The sequence below is a fragment of the Anoplolepis gracilipes genome, chromosome 5 (genome assembly GCF_047496725.1).
Source record: "Anoplolepis gracilipes chromosome 5, ASM4749672v1, whole genome shotgun sequence".
Classification (NCBI taxonomy): Eukaryota; Metazoa; Arthropoda; class Insecta; order Hymenoptera; family Formicidae; genus Anoplolepis; species Anoplolepis gracilipes.
In genome coordinates this window covers 2,644,522-2,662,168 of record NC_132974.1, presented here as the reverse complement: position 1 = coordinate 2,662,168, position 17,647 = coordinate 2,644,522, and the positions used below count along the sequence as shown (strand labels likewise).

The following is a 17,647-nucleotide window of genomic DNA, read 5'->3' as shown; positions in this document are numbered from 1 at the left end:
AGTAAAGATATTTTATTAATTTAAATTTAACATTATAAATCTACACTCTTTGTTTTAATAATAAGTTGACCATTTTAACTATTCTAAAAAGCAATTAGCTATCCTTAAAGAGAGTATAAGTACTTCATGATTACAAAAAGAAAAACAGTGATGAACTCTAACACAAAATTGAGTTCTTTCAATATTGACTATATAATTATATAATATAACAAATAATATAACAAATATAAATTATATATTATATTATTTACCTATTACCATATTTATCTACCATTATTTTAATCATTTACGAATTCAACTGAGCATCAGCAAACCCGGTAACCTCTTCTTGCTCGCCATTTGCTCACCTTTACACAGCAACACATATTTATATGCGCTCCTGTACTCGGAACTCATCACGACGTAGATGACAGGATTTATACAAGTCGTCAAGTAAATAAGTATGTAGCCGGCGATGTTGAGGCCTCGCCAGTCGATTGCACCATGAAAGAGTTTCGTGACGGTGATCGGTAAGTAGCATACTAGGAACGATAGGAAAATCACGAGGATCATCTGCAGCAGCTTCCGATCTTTGCCCGACATCCTGGGCGCAACGGCGGCTTCGCCCATGTTGCGCGTTCTGCCAACGCTCTTGAACTTGGATTCCCGGCGAAATGTCTTCCTCGCAGGTGAGTGTGATCTCGAATTCACGAGAACTTCCGGCAGATCCGAACGATCGCCTCCGGCGAGTCGCTGAAGCGAGGACTCCACGATGAAGGATGCTCGGCTGGTCAATCTCTCCAGCCGTCCGCAAGAGTTTCTCGACTTTCGCTGCAAATCAGTCTGGTTTCTATTCAAAAATAGTTTTACTTCCGTGAGATCCGATTCTTCGTCTACGAACGATATGTCCTCTGATGCGCCGACGTGGAGAGCATTAAAGTTTGGATCGAGGCTGATAACTGTCGTTGAATTGTCTAAGTGCGATTTCGGTGTGCAATCTGTTTTTTGTCGATCGTGGATCGACTGTTTAGAACACGAGGAATCTTCGTTGACGGATGTCGATGGCTCTAGATCCATTTCTTCGTCTGGATTGAGAAAAATCGTTCGCATCGATAAGGAAGGGTCGCAAAAAACAGTCAGCTCTTGCTCCTGGTTCTTCATGGACGTAGATTGTTGCTGCAAAAAGATAACAAGATTTATACATCAGGATGATGTATAAAACACCATAACTATATTTTAATAAATTAAATAAAATGTAGAGCTTAGAAGAGAGAACTTAAGAAAGTAAAGCAAAATTTATTTAATTTTATGTAAATTTAATTTAAGACAAAGATATGTATTTTGATTACTGTTTCACTAATAATTTTTTTATTTTCTTTGATTTTTAATATAGATGTTTAATTAATTTTGTTACATTACAATCTTCTTACAGATAAATAATTAGATCTTACGTCATGGCTAGTTTCCATAGGTTGAATATTGATCTTGCCTCTGCTTTTTGAAGCAGTTTCGCGAACGATATAGAAAATCCTGGCGTAGCAAACGATAATAGCGAGGCAAGGTATTAGAAATGCAAGAAAGAAGAGAAATTCCTTTGGGTTTCGCCCGTTCACATCCGGTAGAATTGAGCAAGATCCAATAGCCGGATCCAAGCCAAAACGTCCGAATTGCTCGAACCACGTGACGATCAGTAGACCGAAAGCGACGATCCATATCGCTAAGACCATCGGAATCAAATATTTCGTCTTATACAATCTAAAAATAATATTTGATTATTTAAAACAAAAAGGTGGGGGGGGGGGAAATTTAATATTTTTAATTCTATTTATTTATTTTATTAATTTTTATTTTTATACAATAGTAATTTAAATGCAGTGCTTAAAATAATTGTTTAAAATAATTATAAAATATTAAATTTGATCTATATGGCAAGAGAAGAGAGACGGATAACTTACGTAGGGTAGAGACCGGGATGGCTGATCATGATGTAGCGATTGATCGTGATTGCCAGAACGCTGAAGAGGCTGACTGCAACGAGGCCGTATCTCAAGAGCGGAAACAACCGACAGAGAAGTGGTCCGTACAACCATGAACTGTGCCAGAATGTGGAAGTTGCGAGCGGTAGATTAAAGCAGCAGAACATCAAATCTGATATCGAGAGATTCATGATAAAGACCGCGGTAGCGTTTTTTAGCTGCAAAAAAAATTAAATTGTTGCAAAATAATTATATGAAGAATTATAGAATAATTAAATTATACAATTATTTCCGCATACATATATATATGTACATCGTTTACAGGTTTGTTAATTTAAAATTGTTGGTCATCGATTATAATTAATGTGCATTTATTTTAATATAGGTACAAATAATGTGACAAGTTTGTAGACGTGAAAATTAATTTACGTAATAAACTTGCCGAATAAACTCCTTTAAATTTTATGAAACAAACACGATAAAATAGATGGAGATTTCCTGATTTAATTCTAGCTAGTCGATTATATCACATCGAAGTACGTGAACCTTCGTGCAAACACACGATTGTGTATGCATGCAGTTCCGCGTAATCTATTCTAAATTTAACTCATTGACGAATAACTTTGCGGGGAAAGGTCATTTGTTTTAAAATCGTGCCGACGACCTCCATTCATCGACTTGTGTCACACTTTTGATTATTCACCAAAAACAAAACATTGCATTTTATTGCGTAATGAAATAAATCTTTTTTATAGTCCGAAATAATATTTTTTCGGAATAAAAACAGTACTTAAAATTTATTTAATATTATTATAAAAGAGAGCTACTTATATATTTATAAGTTTAGATATACATATATCATAAAGTGAAAAAAAACTGTCTTATGAAAATAGAAAAACATTTTCTAGAATTTTGAGCGAATTTAATTTAATTATTACTTATGTAGAATTTAAAAAAAAATTGTACTATATAATGTATAGCGTACAAAAAAAGTATAGTATTTAAATAGAATTTATCTTGAAAAAAATATGAACTAAACAATTGATAGAAATATTCTGTTTAATTTAACGTCCTTACTCATTGAGATTAAATCTCGTTAAACGAAAGAGGCAAATTATTCGGTCTTTAAGATTTCATAAACAGTACCGGAAACTCGAGTAACTGGTTCACGGTCTTGAGTATAACACAAACTCATTAGTATACTTTAACTCGCTTTCCGTGTATAAGTCACGAAAATCGCGAGTAACACGAAACAGTTTTTACAGATTTTTTCTATAAAAGCATATTATATTTTATATTAAAAGTATATTTTATATTGACAAGCATTTTTTTGGAATATTTATCTTCTAGAACATCAACTTTATGTTATTATCTTTCTATCAGAATTATCTTGATACCAATATCAAAATCATATAAAAGTTATATCCACTAATTAGTCAACTTTCAACTTTGTTCTTAGGCAAGTCTTTTTTTATTTCCTTTTTTTAAATATTATTTTACTGTTATTATCACATGATATATATATATTAATACTACAGCTATAATTACGAACCTTTTTGGTGCGAAACAACGCGATCACCGTGATGAAATTTCCCGGGATGCCGATTAGCATGAAGAGAATACAACAGGTGGCGGCGAAATACAGCAACCACTGTGGATAGCCGACGAAGAGGATCACCGATCCTGGATTCTGCAGCATCTCTTCGATCGCCACGTCGTCGCTGCCATTGCGTCCAGTTTCGTTGTTCGCCATCCACCAGTACTCCAGCATCTGAAAGAAAGTTGAACTCTCGTTGAGTATACGTCTATGGAAGCCAGTCGTCAGGGCCGTAAATAGATAGAATCATGGTAATTCACATTTCGCAATTTGCAAAATAATGATCTCGATAATAATATAATATCAAGACGGTCCATAGAGTTTTATCTTGTGTATCGTATGTAGACTTTGCAAAATCTGAGAGATGATTTCTTTTTATTATATAATCGAGAATTGTAGTTACAATATAATTTGATCTTGTTACTTTCGTAAAAATCAAGTCATATAAATTATTTACTTAATTAATATACATCTATATCTTTGAAAAAATTTGACAGATGATTTAAAGATATATGCATATACATTTATCTTATTTATGCTTTTTTTCTCAATTTCTCTTCGCATGCAAAGCCCGTTTAACGACTGGCATGTGCACTTTGCCATCTTGGAGGCGCGAATTTTACGCACAAGCAATTTACGTCACTTGCGTGTACGCGTGTTGGGCCCATCTCTTTTTTTCTTCCGACGACAGACCGAGCATTGAAGAGAGAAACTGAGAGATCTATTTTCGTTACCCGAGACGATAAACTCTTTCCAAGCGTAAACTTTCAGGCGTTTCTATATTTCGAATCCATGCTTTCGCGGATTATCGATGATCAGCTGACATAGTCCTTAACGAATTCTCGCCAAGCAACAGATTAGCATTTGCATGCAAATTTAATATATATATATATATATATATATATATATTAAAAAACATTGCAAATATATATATATATATATAAATATAAAGTATTACAAATATAATAGCAAGTATTTTTTAACATAATTTTTGTCTTAATTTTTAATAAGAGAGGATTATTGACTTGGAATAAAAATTTTAGTTTTTATCTGTTTTTTTAAAGTAATCTGCACTTATGTTTACGAAAATTAGAAATACATTTCTAATCTTATTAATAACAATCAATAAAGTATAATAGTACTTCAAAATTTTTTCTCATTGTCTTTGATATCGTGCTTTTGACGTTCTGCTTCTTGGCCTTGACATTGTAGAGTTTTACCACCTTCCTCTTCTGAAAAACTCTGTAAACTTCGCCTGCAATCACTTTATTGCAATTTTTCGGTACCGGCAGTGCAACTCGGGATAACGAAAATTTATTGAAGAAGCATTCTTATGATAATAATTATTTTTCAGACTCTGTTTCTGTAGCAATAAAGACAAGAATGAAGAATAGATTGCATATTAAAGTGTGATGAAACAGAATGAAGCGCGTCTGACAAAACTCGCGAATGTACTGCCGGAATTATTAGCAGAATTCGTGTACACAAGAGTATGCACTTTTCGTCGAAGCCGCGTCTGCGCCAAATTCAACTCCTCCCTCACGATATATCGGGGGAGTTTCTTCTTGCAGATCGATTTAGTTACGTCTAATTGAGAAATAATTGCCTTTATAGAGGGGAACCGAAATTTTTAATCTTATTATTTGCTTCCATTGATTCTTGTATTAATTATTAATTATTAAACATACATCACTTTAATAAATATTATATTTGACACAAATGACTTCAAATATCTTCGAACTTTATTCCTATATTTTATATTATATTTCCAATTATTTTAAATTAAAAATAGTAAACATTTATAAGTAAAAAATATATTATTATAGAGCAGATACAATCCTTTTTTTTTACTATAATACAAGGAAATCTCAATCATATTTCACAAAATTAAATGAGTACCAAATAAGACATCGATATTATAAGTTTAATATGAAAAAACAATTTATAGCATGGTCCCAACAATATGATAGTAAAAATCAGTTAAATTAATTATTAAATATATATATATATCGTTTTAATAAGTTTAAGTATTTAATATAAATAACTCCAAATACTCTCAAATTTTTCTGTGTATTATATTTTTAACCAGTTTAAATTAAAAATACTAAACATTTATCTAATTGTAAGTAAAAGATACATTATCGTAGGAAGATTCTTTTCTTTTTGGATGTTTTCTGTTTAGATATTTTTATTTTTTAAATGTAACACGTATCATAAAAAATATTAATCATGTTTCATAAAATCAAATGAGTATCGAATGAGGGCATCAATCATCAACCCTATTATAAACAATTTATAGCACGTCGCTCCCAACAACGCGATAGAGAAAATATTAAACGGGGCCAGCCAGCCCCATGTTGTTCTCATCGCCGATATGGCACTTTATGGTCTACTATAGATAGAACACCTACGTGTCTGATCGGAGCGTACCGTCCCCTGGAAACTGCGACGTGCGCGTGTGTCCCTACATCCTTTTTAAAAATAATTGCATTTTGTTAGTAGTAGTCATTCAACGCGAGGGGAATGAGTCTCCAGCTGTGTACGAACGCCCGCAAGCGGAAGCGAGCGAGTCGGAAGTGTGTTTCTCCGGTTCGCTGTCTGTCTTTCCGAATTTAGGGAATGTCGAGAATTTCTTGCAATAGCTTGTATCTAGAAAAAAGTAGGAAAATGTTATTACAAAAATAAATATTGCAAAAACAGTTAATCGTTTGTGTTTTCTTATAATATATCTTAATTTTAAATTAATGTAATTTGTAGAAAAATTTGTAATCTTAAGAATATTTAACGATAATTAACGGTTATTATAGAAAATTAGAAATTAGAATTAATAATTAGTAAATATATAACTTATAAATATTTTACATACTGTGTGAGAAATTAATTAAATAATACATAAAATATTTTCTTTATCATATTATTTCTTAACAACAGATTGTTTGGATATTTTCTAAAATTAATGTTTTCTGAGCGAAATATTTCTCTGTGACTACAATTAATTTAATTGAAAATTAAATTAAGGCTTTTTATTTATTTTAGTAAATTTATTTTTCAATTCTCAAGGCCCTACATGGTTATTGATATTTTCAATTTCTCATCTAGCATATCTGTGACAGACCGGAAGAACATCCGGCAAATCTAGGACGCTATATGTATACACATATAATCATATTACTAACATTATATATAAATTAATTAATATTACATTTGACCAGAATAGGTCTATTGTACTTGTGATGCCGATGCTCTTAATACAGAATAATGCGTCTAAAACCAAATTGAAGGAGCGAAAGATTCGAGAAGACCGTGTTAATTTCGAACAATCATAGCGGTTGAATGCGGGTCGCCTCTGTCTGAATCCACAGCGAGATGTTCGATTTAGTCATTGTAATTAATGCGGTCGGTCGGCTCCGCTTTGTTAAGTCTAATTCACTCTCGTCATGTCTTCGGTTGCTTAAGTAATAAATACCGTGTACGTCTGCGGTATTAAAAACGATCTTATCGGCTCGCGGTCACTCGAGTTCTTTTCGTGCAAATTTGCCAAATACGGTTATTCGCCTGCAACGTGATTTCCTCCCATTTATTGTAATAGCGATAAGTTAAGTTTTAACTACACACAATATAATACGTTGTCTTTTAATTGCTTGCAATTATTAACATTTTTATAATGTGCACCTTTAATTAAAATTCCATGTCAAAATAGAAATCATTTATAGACAAAAAAATAATTCTATCTGGAAATTTTTCTAACTTTCTGTTTGATAAAAATACAACTAAGGCTGAATTTGTTTTATTATCTTTTATCCTGCGTATTCGGCAAAAATTTTAAGAAATGCAATCAAAATATGCGATTTGCTTGCGATATACATATATATACATCGCTTGTTCTGATTATGCCACACATACACAAGAACGTGGCATATCGCAATTGCAGCACATTCCGCGCAATTTAAAAAGAGCAGTACGGTGTGTCACAGCAAAAGGGTCAACTGGGTCCCCGGATCTTGGGTGCAGATGTGCTCTCGCATCGTCATCGAGCTGCTCTTCCTCGCATTCTCTCTCCCTCTTACTCGCTTTTACTTCATCACCTCCTTCTCCTGATGTGGCCGCCTACTCGCGGGGCCCGTATCTAGCGTGTGTACAATCTGACGGAATGCTGGGTAAGCAGCAGTCTATCCACGGTGATGCTGACGCATACGCGGTGCCCGTTACACAGTCCGCGTTAGTGGTCCCCGAGCTGTAACTCCGGTCCCCGGAGAATTGATCGCGCGCAGTTGAAATCGCGAGTCGCCGCGAAACAATGAGTGTCGTTTGATAAAATAAGAAAATTTTATAGAAAAAATTAAAATAAGATTCTCAAAGAAAGAGAGAGAGAGAGAGAAAGAGAGTATAGTTCCGAATTGGTTCTGAAGAATCAAACGGTCAAAATCGCAAACAGTTATAAAAAAATTATAATTGTTTGGCAGATGTCACGCAATTTTCCATAAAAATGCTAAGATTTTAAATAAAAGTTTAAAATAATATTTAATTAAATAAGTGAATTTTTCGTGAATGATAACCAATGTGAACAAATTATTTTATTATCAGCGAAAATCGAGGATTTTTTCAAAGTATCAAGTTATCTTTTTGTAAAAAGAAAATACTCAGATAAATGTTTTTATAGAATTCTCTATAAAATTCAAGTGATGAAGTTAAATTGTTATAATAATCGGAAAGTGATATATAGCTAATAAGAAGAAAAAAAAGAAACATTTAATGACAAATTAAAAAGACATCAAATATAAATGTTCTAGTCATTAGAGTATCAATAAAGACTTTATACGCATCACGTGATAAACGTTTAATAATTAGAACGATCGATAAGAACTATCTTTTCTTTCCAAAGAAACAACGCTTAAATATTTCTTAATCTGACACACATTGTAAAGTGACTTTGATCGTTTCTGAGGAGGACACACGCAAGGACACACTGAAGCAGGAAGAACATTGAGAATTCTTCGATGATATTGTTTAGTCAACAAAGGTCTTGCCGTCTCTTTGTTATCTATCTTGTTGATAGAGTTATGACTGGTTAAAGTAACAAAGAATCGACAAACGGTAAGTGACAATTATCACTCTTTTATTCAACTCTTACAATTAGATATTCTTCTTCTTTAGATCTTAATAATAATTTAATTTCATAAAAGAAGAACGATTTCTGTAGAATTTAACCGGTCAAAGTTTTCTTTTTTTAAAAGAGAAAATAAAAAAACATAAAAAATAATTATTTAAATATTTAAAAAATTAATGATTTATAAAATCGTCATTGTATTTTTCGCTCGTGTGAATTCTGTAAAGTTGGATGTTAGAATCTGAAGGGACCAACGCCGAGAACAGAACAAAAAACCGTAGCGAGGTCCCTAGGCAATTTATAAACGTGACGTGGAGATAATTGTGATGGGTGGAGTAGTATTCAATTAGTTGGGTTGTCCCAAGAATTAATGTAAAAGTAGATCTTTAAATACATATATTTCACTTGAAAGTAATTTTAAATTTTACATACAATTTATATATGCATGTATATATACACAAAATGTCAAATAGAAAAACAATTTAAATATTTCACAAAGTTAACTAATTTTTTCAAAGAAAAAATACATAAATTTCTTAAAATAATTTCAAGATTATTAATAAATTATTATTAAGTTTGTATTTGTTAATTTTCAGTTTGTCAAAACAAATGTTTTAAGAACATTTTTAATATATAATTTTCTGTAAATTATTTCATAAAAATTGACACAAACTTAAGGAAAACATGTTAAATACCGGTGAAAAGCATGTCTTGATATTGGTATAACGTATTTAGCGCTAAATGCATGGTATGAATAGCACGACACATGTTTTGTGCCGTAAGTACATTTGACATCCACACCACGTGGTGTTCTCGTGGGCGGGATACTAGAGTAGTCACGTCTCGATCGACTTTCAACGATCTTGTCTTGCACTCAAGTCATATGTAATATCTTTCCGCATTCGCAATTTATATATTGCAATCATTTACATTTTACATAATAAAAAAATATGAACAATTTTTGCAAAGAAACGCGTAACAAATTTTTAAGTAACAAAAATATATATTATTGTTTATATATTCATGTGTATTTTATTACATTGATAAAAAGAGAAAATGAGCTTCGTAATAATTTTAATTAAGGTAATTTTTATTTAATTAAATATTTATTTAGTCTTCTAATTAAGTGTTCTGGAAGAGGACAAAGCTGAGTAAACATTACGATGCGGCGCCATCGATGTTATCAATACTATCAATGTTAATTTATATCGGAGTTGACTGTATAAAACGTCGCTTGATAAGTCTCTAATAAATATAATTGTATTCAAGTAAATAATTAAAAAGCACTCTTGACCGGAAAATTACTTGACGTAGTATAACGAGATGCCAGTCGACGACGCATCGACGACTCGTACTGATTCGATCTAGGTACTTTCACCGTGACTCAACTTGACTCATTCATTGCCGTTCGCCGTATGATTAACACGGAAATCATTCGATGACGTCAGTTCATCACCGAGGACTTCCACGGAATAAAAAATAATGTTTGCGGTTTCACACCGCGTCTTCTTCCGTTGACGTACGACCGATTAACTTCGCTTATCGAGCTGATATAAAAGTCAAATACACGCCCTTTTTGAATCATTCATGGTATTTGCCAGATTCGAAATAATTGATTATATTCGATTATATTCGATGACACTCAACCAATCTGTAATAATAATAAAAATAAATAATTCAAAATTTTAATAATTTTTATAACTTAAGAAAAAGATAGAAAAACACTAAAACAATATATAAATCAATAACAATATATAAAAAATGATTTGCTACACATTATATTTTACAAATAATTTTAAGTATATTTTAAATACGTAAATTAAAATTTAATTATCTTTTTAGATTTTAACACAATTTTTCTTGTTGCTTTGTCTCCGATATTTAATATAGTTTTGTAAGAATTTACTTAATAATATAATTAATTATTCATTGCACAATAATGTCCAACTATTTCGTTAATATTTGTTAACAAGATATGTAGAGCGAAACGACGTAATCGACGCGGCGACGCGACGCGTTGATGCGTTCCCATGTTCCCATGTCTTCCGTGACTTTCATCACTTTTTTTTTGTCGCAAGGGGACGCCTAGTACCGGGTGTCCGTTAATTTCCCCTAATTAAGCTCAATCGAGGTTAATGCACTGCAGTTTAACCTCAGTTTACTAAATCCAATGCACCTTTTGCAACATGTTTACATGTCAATTATGATCGCTGATCAATAAATAAATTTATGCAATTCTGAATTTGCAAAAGTTTTTTTTATAAAACTATTACAAAAATATAATATAAAAAATATATAAATTGAGATTTTATATATTATATAATATGTAGTTAAATAAAATTAATTTAAATAAAGAATTTAGGTAATAAACCGTGATAATAATATCGGTATTTAAAAATTATTTACATTACAGAAAATTGATTGTGCTCCTTCTTACAATTAGTTTGTAACCGCGTGTTACATATGTTTCGATAACGTAAGTGACTCATGTACCAGTGATCTACAATCATTATTTTAATTACAGCTGTTTGGTGTCGTGTGATTATGATTCAGCCATTGGAGAGAAAAACCAGAAAAAAAAGACACCAAATATTATAAATTATAAATTTCTATAAATGTCGACATATATGTTTGAATATCTGAAAGATAGAATAAATCATAATTTCGATTCCAATATATCAGTCAATTTCTAATTTGTATTTTTTCAACAAACTAAACGTGATATTTGTAATTATAATTTCAACGTGTTTGTACGTTGAAAGATGTCGAAGAGTAAAAGAAGCATCGTTCACCAAAAGTGTTTAAAGTATTATCTCCTATAAATCTTCCAGACGATCTGTTTCCGTCGGTGGCGCCCATAAATAATAATGAATTCTTCAGTCTCTTTTCCTTAAGTCGTTCCTCTGCCATTGTTCATGTCGGGGAATTATTTTAATGCGCCTTCCGCACATGATATTTGCATAACGCAAATGTCAAACGTCCCACGCATTAAACAATCGCTATTGCGGGTTCCAAATTAAGTTCTTCGAAATCTTCGGCAACTTTTACAAGGCACATATTAATATAGCATAAATCTATTGCAATTTAATATAATATAATCCTTACAAAATTTTTTATAATCATTTTTATAAATGTTTTAATTAATAAATATATATATAATAAATATAATTTATAATTTATAATAAATTGTAAATTATTTTTTTTTAGTGTTATATTTTTTTGTTATTGGAAATCTATAAAAATATTAATAGATGAATTATAATATAACGAACAGTATATTAATTCGCTGAACGCGTGTTTCTCTTTCGCAATTCAGGAAACAATTGTAAAATAAGCGTGTCATAGCATCCGCTTTACATCGGCTTTAGATCAGCTTTACTGTGCAACTTATTAGCATTTTTAGTAATTTCCTCCTCGGAAATTCCAAATTTATCTATTTTGTATCTGTCGTGATAATAATTGATCCTAGACATTATCTACTAATATAATCTATTAATTTAATTGTCTACTGATATTATCACAATAAGAGCGGAAGGTAAATTTATATCAATTCTGTTCTCACTGAACTATATCTTTTTAATTTCAAGATAAATAGCGGTGAATTAGGCTATACTAATCTAATAAATCATTATTTTGGTTATATTTTTGTTTATCAAAAATATTTGTATTGTGAAACTATACTACGCGCAACTTATTAGTCACCTGTTTTAGTCACCTGTTTTAGTCATCTTACTGAGAAGAACACAGGTCGAATATTTAATTCTGTTCTTTCTCTCGCGAATGCCGTAGGCTCCTCAAGGTCGGTCGAGGCCAAATGGAATCGTTGAATCAGAATCTTGATATCTTTGGTATGACTGGTATAATGGACGGTACGGCTACGTGGTTGCCCCGTGTCATGGATAACGCCACGCAAAACACCATCGTCGATGGGGAATTGTCAAGGTACGTTGATCTTTTTAAAGTATACTTTTGAAATATTTTAACCATAGCGTCAATAAAATTGTTATCCGAAATCTTTCCTAAACTGTTTCTTCTCTCAAATTATCTTACACATTGTATTTGCAAAAAGCTTATACAATTCGTTTCAATTCACTCACAAAAAATTCATACAGTTTATTATACGATAACTTCTGCCACTTGAAATAACGAGATTGTATGGCACTCCCTAATTCGAATCGGCAAGATAATTTCGAGCTAGGATTAAGACTGAAGCCAGAAAAAATGAAATGGATGGAATTGACGAATACTGTTCACCGCGACTCTTATCTTATAACACATTCGATTTGTCAGAGTGACTTAAATTCGCTTAGACACGATTCGTTATTATAGCAGCTTATAAGCATTATATCAGAAATCATGCTAAGTTGTTTTAGCTCATTAAAATGAAACATATATGTCTTCAAAATATAATAAAAATATAAAAAAAAGGAGGCCGTTTGGTGTTTGTTGTTTGGCTATATATGTATATAATATGGCGACATTTAGCTATATCTTATGGTGTATAAGACAAAAGACACAACGGAACTAAATAAAGACGATCTGGCCTCATTGGGCAATCAATTAAATTTTAGTTAATTTAAACTTAATTAAATAAAAATCGAAATATCATGCAAAAACCTGATAAACAAAGCGATACACTAAAAGTTGATTAATGCATTAATGCACATATGAATTTTTTGTGACTCGTGACAATACTTTTATAGCATTTGAATTGAAAAATTAAAGTCATCAAATAAATTATATTTAACTCTTTCTGGCAGAGAATAGAGAAATAATTATTGTCTGTAATTTTCTGTTTTCTTGCATTTCAAATTAATTTTGATAATTGGGTCAATATCACATATGAAGTTTACTATTTATTTAAAAAATATAATTTAGTGCTCGCTTTGTAACATTCTAGTAAATTTAAAAAAATATAATATTGATATCTAAATCAAATTTATTCGACTCTTATCAATAAAGAGGCTACACAGAAGAATTATTTTTATCATTGATTTATCTGTTGTAGATTCCCAAAACCCTTGAGAACTTTTGCGGCAGTAATGGCGATCATTATTATGCTTATTGGTTTAGCTGGTAATCTATTAACGATCGTTGCTCTATGTAAATATCCCAAAGTCCGCAATGTCGCAGCGGCTTTTATTATAAGGTATACAACAATTTATATCTAATTTTATTTTATTTATTTTATCAATAAAGATTTCTTTATTTAAGTATGTAATTTTAATACTTGATTTGCATACGCGTTTAAAGAGTTAGCACAAGAGTATGAGTCATTATTGCGTGTTAGTGATTATCTCATATCATATCGAGTCGACATAAAAAAAAAAAAAAAAAAAAAAAAAAAAGAAACAGATTTCTAAACGTTTTTCTATTAAAATTTCTTAATATAACTTTTTCATTAATATTTACGTCAATTAAAAGTGACTTACCTTATATCGATGGAATAGTTTGTGCATCGCGGACTTTGTGTTCTGTCTGCTGGTACTGCCGTTTGATTCCATCAGATTCATCAACGCTAGCTGGACGGATATACGATTTTTCTGCATCTTCGTGCCTTTCTTCAGGTACGGAAACGTCGGTGTCAGTCTTCTGTCTGTAGCAGCTATCACTATCAACAGGTACATATCTTTATTTTTTTACTCGACTATTCTCGTATTATTCTACTTGATATGTTTGTTTCAATTTATTTTGAAATTTGATCGGTAAAAGATGAATCATTTCCTCAAATGAATGCAATAAAACCAAAGTAAAATATGAAATTAAAAAAAGAAATTCTTAATTTTGCCTAGGTATATTATGATAGCGCATCACTCCGTTTATAGTAGAGTTTACAAAAAATACTGGATCGCCGCGATGATAATTTTCTGCTGGCTATTCTCTTACGGGATGCAGATACCTACGCTGTTAGGAGTGTGGGGTGAGTCTCTATTTTTATTATTATATATCATTTTGTAGAATTAATCAATTTTATATTATTCAATTATTTACTTGAGAAAAGACATTATTATGTTGTGAATCTTCTTTTATAAAAAAAAGACGAATAAAATTGGCAAATTTTGTTTTATTAGCAGGCATTGTTTATCGCTTGTCTTATTTATTTGGTTAACTCTCTTTATCAGGTAAATTCGACTATGATCGGAATCTGGAGACTTGTTCTATCGTCAAAGACCGTCAGGGTCACACTCCCAAGACATTTCTCTTCGTCATGGGGTTCCTAATACCCTGCGTAGTGATTGTCGGCTGTTACGCCAAGATATTTTGGGTGGTGCACAAGTAATTAATATTCTCGAGGCTTATCTTTTATTTTTCTAGTTATTTTTCGTGCTTCCACATGACAATAAACTGGATTGGAATCTGTTATTGACGTTGTAGATCAGAATCGAGGATGCGAAAGCACGCCGCACCAACGATAAAATCACCTCATACACCTGGGAGAGACATCAGAGAGATCAAGCAGAAGCGCAGCGAATGGAGAATCACGAAGATGGTACTGGCGATTTTCATCAGCTTCCTCGCGTGCTACCTGCCGATCACCATCGTCAAGGTGGCCGACGCAGAGGTCAGATGTCCCGGTACGAATACATTTATCTATATATACAGTGATAAGGATTCCGTAACTGTACATTGGCTTTCAATTCTTTTATATTTCCCAATCTTCTTTTAATGATTATTTGCGGTAGTTTGCTTCCACCGTTATTACCGGATGCTGAATTATTTCAGAGTGTCACATTCTGGGATATCTGCTGCTGTACTTTGCGTCATGCGTGAATCCGATCATCTACGTCATCATGAATAAACAATACAGGCAGGCGTACGCCGGCGTGATAGGTTGCTCGTGGATAAGGATGAGTTTAACACCATATGGCAGTAGTGCACCGGGTGGTGGTCTTCAAGCTCATCAGCAGGACTACGTCCAAGGTAACTTCGAGCAACGTCACGCGGTAACACTCACCAAGCTCTGACCGAGCGCGCGACCACTCGCTCACTTCGTAAGTCAAGGGCACCACCAGTTTGCTTCTTACGTTGTTCGATTGCCATTTTGGTATCACTATTTGTGACTTAACTATGTATGTGTATGTGGGGGCACTAATTAATTCTTTAATCGCATCCTTGATTAATAATCTCTTCTAATGCTTAATGCCAGCTTCTTAAGTCCTTTTAGGATTTAACGATGAGCGAGCGAATTGAACAGTTTTATATCCTTTCGATCGTGAATTAATAATGTATTAATAGGATCTTTCGCATTTCTTGTTCACAGTAGATCGCTGAATTTATTATTTACTTAATGTTTGAGTTCTTTTCTTTTAATTTTCATAAATTAGAAATATACTGTAACCTATTATATATATGTAATATAGAATAATAGTTTCTTTTTTAATTATCTGATATTATCTTTTCTAGTATTTGTATGTATTTTTTTCTATTTAATATTAGTCTATATAATATATATGTCTATAATGTGTCATGAAGACATTTCATTGCACAGATCTTAAATAAGATATTATATAAATCTATGTTCTATATAATTGGTTTCGCTATTTTTTCTCATTTGTTTTATCTTTATTTTTTATATATTTAATGTAAAAATGTGAGTTCTATCATGATGTAAAAAAAGATAGGTGTAACATTGTGCATAATGGCAATAGCATGATAGGACAGCCAATAAAACATTAGTCCAAAATATATTTGTAAAATTTAAATACAAAAATATTATTAAATATTATTAAAATGTAATTCAAATTTGTAAAAATATCTCTGGAAATACCAAAAATAATAAACTTTCAATGTAAAATATAATAAGAAATAAAAGATAATTACCTGCAACAATAAATAATGTCAATTAGTGAATATTACAGAAAATTAAATATTTGTAAGTAAAATATCCTGTACTTTAAAATCCTATTATGTACATGTTATAGTCTTTTTAAAAAGATTAGCGCAGTAATTAAAATTTATAAAATAAAAATAAAATTTATTTAAAATATAATATAATAAAACAATAATGAAATATAACTTATACATATAAAATAGCATAATGAATATCATAATACATAGAAAATCTGTGCTGCTCTATTGTGCGATTAAGTCGCCTGTGTACTCGCAGCTATATATATAATATAAAAAAATATATATAAATGTGAGGCTGCTATTCTTTTTATTTCTATAGTATATATTTTTATATACATATATGTATATAAATAAGTTATTATTTGTCTGAGCACTTATATCCAAAATATACCTACAATACATTTTATTTAAAATTTTTTTTATTTTATTTACTTTACGATATTATAACAATACTGCACTACTTTATTTCACCTTTTAAACTTTGACGTCAACATATTTTCGCAGTCATATTACTTTTTAGCATTTTGAATCAATTCCTGATTGGTCGAAAAGCGACCATTACTTTAAAAACGATTGCGCATCCGGGAATGTTACACCTATATTATTACATCATGAGTTCTATCACCGTCAAAATAATTGTGTATTTTATTTTCAACTGCAGATTATTCGAAGGACTTCAGTAAAACAATGGTGTCGACGGTATCTATCGCTATGAATCCTGTGACAAATTCACAATTCCAGGAGGAGCTGTGATAAACCGAGATGAAAACTAAAAAAAATCGAGGAGAAAAGTGTTCTTCCGTTGAAAAAAAGATAGAAGAAAAGAGGAGAGAAAGCAGGAGCTTTCACTGTGTTATCGATACCAATTCGTATAATTTTCGTACCTTGTTCATAGTACTGTAATAGTATACGTACTATAAATTATTCTTTCATAAAAGAGCGAAATATTGCAAATAGTAAATACGCTGTGCCTATTTAATTTCCGTGGCATTTGAAACAGCCACATCTAGTTACCCCAACTTGGGTATTGATTCTTACCAAAGGTTGTCATATACTATTGCATCTTGTAAATAAAATATAAATTTTATATTGTCTTATATATTTAAAATACATTTACAATACATATGTTTATTATAA

The 17,647-nt window shown here is 31.4% G+C and overlaps 2 protein-coding genes across 4 annotated transcripts; one reads left to right on the top strand and one right to left on the bottom strand.

Moving 5' to 3' along the window:
- Positions 1-74: 74 nt before the first annotated feature.
- Positions 75-4,984, bottom strand: LOC140665669 (G-protein coupled receptor moody). Of its 2 annotated transcripts, XM_072892027.1 has the most exons (6): positions 4,909-4,980; positions 4,695-4,807; positions 3,508-3,726; positions 1,935-2,173; positions 1,431-1,734; positions 75-1,155 (listed from the first exon to the last, which is right to left on the bottom strand). In XM_072892027.1, the coding sequence occupies exons 2-6, from the start codon at positions 4,710-4,712 to the stop codon at positions 295-297; spliced, it is 1,641 nt and encodes a 546-aa protein (XP_072748128.1). In that variant the 5' UTR covers positions 4,713-4,807; positions 4,909-4,980; the 3' UTR covers positions 75-294. The 2 variants fall into 2 exon arrangements, with proteins under 2 accessions (XP_072748128.1, XP_072748127.1); XM_072892026.1 differs by having other exon boundaries at positions 4,695-4,984.
- A 2,707-nt stretch (positions 4,985-7,691) lies between these two features.
- On the top strand, positions 7,692-17,597 carry Moody (G-protein coupled receptor moody). Of its 2 annotated transcripts, none has more exons than XM_072892231.1 (9): positions 7,692-8,646; positions 12,449-12,601; positions 13,668-13,808; positions 14,110-14,280; positions 14,452-14,579; positions 14,782-14,935; positions 15,035-15,234; positions 15,383-15,580; positions 17,172-17,597. In XM_072892231.1, exons 2-9 carry the CDS (start codon positions 12,474-12,476, stop codon positions 17,261-17,263), a joined length of 1,212 nt encoding a protein of 403 aa, XP_072748332.1. In that variant the 5' UTR covers positions 7,692-8,646; positions 12,449-12,473; the 3' UTR covers positions 17,264-17,597. The 2 variants fall into 2 exon arrangements, with proteins under 2 accessions (XP_072748332.1, XP_072748334.1); XM_072892233.1 differs by having other exon boundaries at positions 15,383-15,651.
- Positions 17,598-17,647: the final 50 nt, after the last annotated feature.

Excerpts from the sequence above, each read along its gene's own strand:
- LOC140665669 (XM_072892026.1), bottom strand. Across the intron at positions 1,735-1,934 it reads CATCCCGGTCTCTACCCTAC|ATTGTATAAGACGAAATATT; the intron begins GTAAGTTATCCG and ends TATTATTTTTAG. Across the intron at positions 1,156-1,430 it reads CTATGGAAACTAGCCATGAC|CAACAATCTACGTCCATGAA; the intron begins GTAAGATCTAAT and ends ATCTTTTTGCAG.
- Moody (XM_072892231.1), top strand. The coding sequence starts at position 12,474 with ATGGAATCGTTGAATCAGAATCTTGATATCTTTGGTATGACTGGTATA. Across the intron at positions 14,580-14,781 it reads TACGCTGTTAGGAGTGTGGG|GTAAATTCGACTATGATCGG; the intron begins GTGAGTCTCTAT and ends TCTCTTTATCAG. Across the intron at positions 14,936-15,034 it reads ATATTTTGGGTGGTGCACAA|ATCAGAATCGAGGATGCGAA; the intron begins GTAATTAATATT and ends TTGACGTTGTAG.